At 48.1% G+C, this 5,419-nt stretch overlaps 1 protein-coding gene across 1 annotated transcript in view; it reads left to right on the top strand.

The window, feature by feature from the left end:
• Positions 1-1,648: 1,648 nt before the first annotated feature.
• Positions 1,649-5,419, top strand: part of T265_05797 (hypothetical protein) — a gene marked incomplete at both ends in the record, with an annotated part of 16,915 nt that continues 13,144 nt past the window's right edge. The window contains 5 exons of the mRNA XM_009170891.1: positions 1,649-1,667; positions 2,066-2,196; positions 2,232-2,367; positions 2,405-3,034; positions 3,072-3,634. Coding sequence (XP_009169155.1) covers positions 1,649-1,667; positions 2,066-2,196; positions 2,232-2,367; positions 2,405-3,034; positions 3,072-3,634 — 1,479 coding nt within the window. The remainder of the gene's footprint in view (positions 1,668-2,065; positions 2,197-2,231; positions 2,368-2,404; positions 3,035-3,071; positions 3,635-5,419) is intronic.

Here is a 5,419-nt window from a genome sequence, read left to right as displayed (position 1 = left end):
ACGGGAGAAGGTACGTCGGATCATCCGTAAAACGGCGAATGCCTTTTGGGCCGATTTCTCATGGTGTAGTGCGAAGGACAAGGTTGAGGAGACCCAGATGCCTAAATCTTTTTTGGCATCTATCCTCATGATGTTTTCTGGTCCCTTTTCACCATGCATAACAAAGGCATTCGCTGAATCCCCTCCAAACGACACATGGACGCACTTTTCATCATTCAGAGGAAGGTGCCAGTCCAACGACCACTGCTTGGCAGCGTCTACATCCGTTTGGAGGGCGCTGGCATTGGAACTCCAGGATTTCAAGTCGTCCGCAAAAAGTAAACATGGACTCGCAAGAACGTCTGGGAGGTCGTTGACGTAGATCAGAAACAGGAGTGGTCCCAAGACGGAGCCTTGAGGAACTCCAATGGAGACCGGCGCTGGAGAGGAATAGGTTGAGCCTATTCTCACTCGGAATGACCTGTCTGATAGGAACGCCTTGATCCAGCGAAGGATTTTCCCTTGAATCCCGTAAGACTCGAGTTTGTGGAGCAGCGGGACGTGTGGGACCCTATCAAATGCTTTTGAGAAGTCGAAAAATATGGCATCCGATATGAGTCCTTCGTCCTTGGCTTGGGTTAAGCTGTCCATAAAAGTTAAGCTGTCCGTGAAATCCGTGAAATCCGTCGTACCTCAGAAGTCTTCTACGGACCTAGGTCTACCAAACCTTGACATTTTGAGGGAAATGTGCACCTGAGACCATACTTTATTGCTCGGGGGCACCATTCACTAGGTTCCAGGACTCCATGGAGGGCCTAGCCTTGTATCCAATTTACATCTCTCGGAGTAAGATGAGGATATTTCACGCAAAACCAAAACGCGGGCTGTGCATGTAATCTGGTGGGAAACCTTGTTTCAACTCCTCCATCGGAATGGCGCTTGTATGTTGCTCCTCTTGCTTTCGGGTCCGGAAATCAGAGTCACGACGCAAGAAGGCTCCTAACGATGTCAATGTGCACATGTTTTTGCGTGCGATAATCACAGCCATAATATCCTGCACGTACCTTCGCTTGTTTCAGAAATGCCCTAATGGGACTGTCACAAATAAATCCTACAAGACGGACGGTGCGAATGTACTTAATCCCGGAGACACCGTTCATTAAGACGTCCGTCAACTCACTGACTGTGTCAGACATTAACTGTTAAGCATCCTTCGGTCTGTTCTCAACACAGTATATTGCAATGACGAAAGGCTGAACCGAAAAGGGGAAGATTATGCGGGGGGATTATGGGCCATTCATGGGTACGCGAGTTATTTCAGGCACGAATACCATCAACGTTCATTTTAATATCGACATTTTCCACCCTAGTATGAATCTCACGGAGCTGCCGCAGCAAATCTGCTTTCGACCCAACGCGAATATGCACCCCACGGGCATTCTGACACCTGCAGCACCGACAGGGTTTTCATTACGGTCCGTGGATCCTTCGGAGCTTAGTGCAAATTGGCAGAGGTTGTCACGAAAAGATTGTGTTGGAGTAAAAACTTCAACAGATGACGCGTGCAAACGCTTTAGATAGATTGAAAAACGAAAGTATTGTTTCACATATTTGCACGAGGATCCTGTGTATCAATCCGTGGATCCGTGAAAAACGAAACTGACTTCGAATGCACCGCGCCGACGCTGGTGCATTGGACTAGAACCTTCAAAACTGTCCAGTAATGAACGTCCATGAAGTTCATTGTTATGTGCTGGACATTGTGGAGGGAAGAATGACTTTTAGGGCACTTTTCCGCCGGATATATAGATCTTGCACGGAAGCGGAGTCATTTCTCATGTGCACAGACCACCACTGTCTTGATTTAAACCACCCCACTTTTTATATTACCCAGAAACACAATATATTTATTTGTTGTGATAGATGTGCAAAAAAAGAAAGCCTTGTCATACCTTAACTGATGTTTCCCCAGGTTCTGACCTGGATTTCCAGTCGAGCGCACTTTCCGTTTGCTGACCGCGGTTTTTGAACACTTGGGCCGTTGCTTTTTGGTTCACATACCGTTGAGATTCCGCCTTCTGCACAGATTTCGAGGGGGGAAGTTGCTACGAGGGCCTGAGCGGAGCCCAAAAACTTGTAAATCAAGTGGACAGCTGCATGGATGCAGTGGCTTGTCTGGATCATACTAAGAGACCCACTCGATTGCGATATGAGCGGGTTAGTCCCATTGCATTATGAATTTTACCTTCCAGGATACCATACTTGCGATCAAAGAACATGCTCTGGTTTCAGACCTCAACGTTGATGACACACTGTTTCGTGTAAACACAGTTGCCCAAAGAAGCGGTCGTGGGAAATCCAAGTGTACCCCATCAAAAACACAATGCGGTGGGTTGTTTGATGTTTACTTATGTCATTTCAACAGATCGACCTCGCGACACAGGGGCCATCGTTTTAGGTCCACAGAAACGCACCTGGAATACGGGCTGCCATGTTTCTTATCCTACGGGCCGTGACAACAGTGACACTGGTTTCACTCGAGCCGGAAAGGTGTCAGACTATCGCGGTAAGGAAAGGCAACTGAGCCGAAATCCGGGGGACTTCAAGCAGGACTTCCGTGGTGCGGGTCGTGATCGTGGGGGTCTCAGAAGAAACGAAGGCCAATTCTCCCGAGGCCGTTTCCATGACCGCCACGGAGGACAACGACCAGGACATTTTGCAGAAGAACCCGAATGGTTTTCTGAAGGTCCGACTACGGTCACGGAAACCATAGAGCTGGGGCGTGTGTTGGAAGATGAAGATGGCGATAGCTCAGCAATTTTTACACGAAAGCTGGCAACTCCACCTATTTCTCCTACTGATGGGGGCGATAGAGAGACCGATGATGTTTCAGGCCTCCAAAACACAAATCCCAATATGAGCCAAACGGGTACCGCTCGGTCACCTCAGTCGCAACTGCAAGACAGTCCACAATCTTCCCCTAGTGGAGAGACGCCTGGAAGCCGTTTTCGGTACTTGTTTCCCAAGCCGGACGTTAATTCTGACAAGAAAACAAGTAAAGTTACATTTTCTTCTCACACTCCTCTGAATAGGTGCGATCAACGACCAGTTGCTGGGTCTACTCAAGGGTGCGTCGGGACAGTCTGTTTCGAGCCCAGAGAAACATAATGGTATTTTGACTCAACCCGAATCTAATGTAAATTCAGTACTTCAGGTGGAGAACAAGCTGCGTTCCCTTTTATTGGGCCATAATCTCCCTAGATCAACTGGCCCCTTTCAACAAAAATTAGGACAGCGAGAAGTCTCGACTGCTGGCAATAGTTACACTGCAGGTCCAAAGCCAAAAATTTTGACGGTGGAAGAGATCGAGGCGCAGTTAAATCTATCGACCAAACCACCAGTCTCTGTACCCGTGGCGAATTTACAGCACGCGGAAATCGAAAGACCCACTGAACAGCCTTCGACGCTTATTCAAACACGAACACCCAGTGTTACCACCGTTCATTCTACATCCACATCTAACTTGGCTCCAGTTTTACATTCTCTGGCTGCACAGCAACAGCATCAAGCCGTGTGCACAAAGCAACTGCAGTTGCATACCCCCTTAGTCCCGTTCGGAATATTGTCCAATCCAATGGTTCGCTTGCCTTCCGCAGTAAGTGTTATCTGGTACCCCAGGTAGCCTTGTCGCATATTTCATAACGATACTAGTGCTTGTCCATCTGATTATCTTTCCAGACCTACAGATGGCTTCGGGCAATGGTTTGTGCTGGTTCCAGTTTGTTTTGGTTTGCTCGGTTGCAGGTTGACTATGAATTTTCGGTTTTATTGCGTAATATCACTTCCGAATCTCCAGGTTTTAGCTCCGCACCCTGTCTCCACCGACGAACACCACAGCTTTTCTGCTTGGCAACGCCCCGCTCTTTCGGGCTATCGGTTTCAGGAAATTCGATTTTATCAGCCTCTCTGAGAAGTCACACGACTAGTATTTTTTTTCTGTGCAGTAAACGGGTTTGTTTTTGCTTCTAAAAGCTGCAAAACGTGCCCATTCCATGCTATGCATAAGGTCGTTGGTCTCTACAGTTTCGTTCTTTATGCTCATCTGGTAGCCCTGGCCCTCGAATCTTCAACCGTATATCCCACATGCACACCAGAGGCATGTGTTTCAACAAACTTCTATTTGTTAATTCGACTTCGGAAGGGGATTCAATTTCTCGCGGATCTCTGTGCTCATCAGCTATATGTATACTGTACAAACACAAGCCCATATTTCGGCTGTAACGCTCTTCAAGTCATCGAATATGTTCTGCAGCACCATTAAAGCTGGGTCTTGTCACGTTGCAGCCTCAGCAGTCCGTTGAAAGAAAGAAAGCGTTCACCTGTAGCACCCTTTCGGTGCCTAGCTGCCATGCCACCGGAAGGAAGCACGAGGGCTGGGATACTACCAGGTTGCCCAAGCCTAGACAGAGGAAGTCGAGTGGTGGAGGTCGGATTCGAACCACGGACCTTCCGGTCGGTAAATTCGCGCTCTAACCACTTGGGCCATCTCGCCTCATAATGGACTAAGCCCGTGCAGTATTCGATGTATTTTACCAGTTCGGTCAGTGGTCCGATGGATAATTGGAACAAGTACGACAACCTGTTCCTTGATAGTCGGACTATTCTGGTAGTCTTACGCGGGTCACCGGTGCCTTTTTTCTACTGGGGACCTTGTCTGTGTGTGGACGCCATGGTGCTATCTGAGCACGTATGCAACCATTAATTGCACAAACGAAATCGCCCTCCCGTCTTCGGCCGTCGCTTGGGGACATCATTTGGGCCGTCCTGTTCGCTAAGTACAGCAGGGCGGATGGGTGGAAGCATGCCACTTGACTCTTTATTTTGGTTCGAGTGGTGGAGGTCGGATTCGAACCACGGACCTTCCGGTCAGTAAATTCGCGCTCTAACCACTTGGGCCATCTCTCCTCATAATGGATTAAGCCCGTGCAGTATCCGGTGTATCTTACCAGTTCGGTCAGTGGCCCGATGGATAATTGGAATAAGTACGACAACCTGTTCCTTGATAGTCGCTCTTCCGCAGATAGCTTTAAGCACGTCAGCTAGACACCAATGGAAATGACTAATCGCATGCCACCGCTTCCAGTCTTCCACTTTGAGTCCAACAATCAAATTTCATCCCGTTTTTCTACCACGTCTTCGGTATTGAAACTCTTGAGGAGGCTGCCAAAGAACTGCTCTTGTGTACATTCCCGCTACTTTGTTGGTAGACGTTACTCCGTTCTGTTGGGGATATTAATATCCCCCAGAAAACGCTGTTTTTATGTGTGCTAGCGAACTCCTGGCATCTTCAAGGTCAAACTATGAAAAATCAATGGCCTATTGATACTCCAAGAAAATTTAAATCCGACCACGTACAGGATACCATTCTTTCCACTGACTT

The sequence above is a fragment of the Opisthorchis viverrini genome (assembly GCF_000715545.1).
Source record: "Opisthorchis viverrini unplaced genomic scaffold opera_v5_114, whole genome shotgun sequence".
NCBI lineage: Eukaryota > Metazoa > Platyhelminthes > Trematoda > Opisthorchiida > Opisthorchiidae > Opisthorchis > Opisthorchis viverrini.
This window is presented reverse-complemented; position numbering and strand designations above follow the sequence as displayed.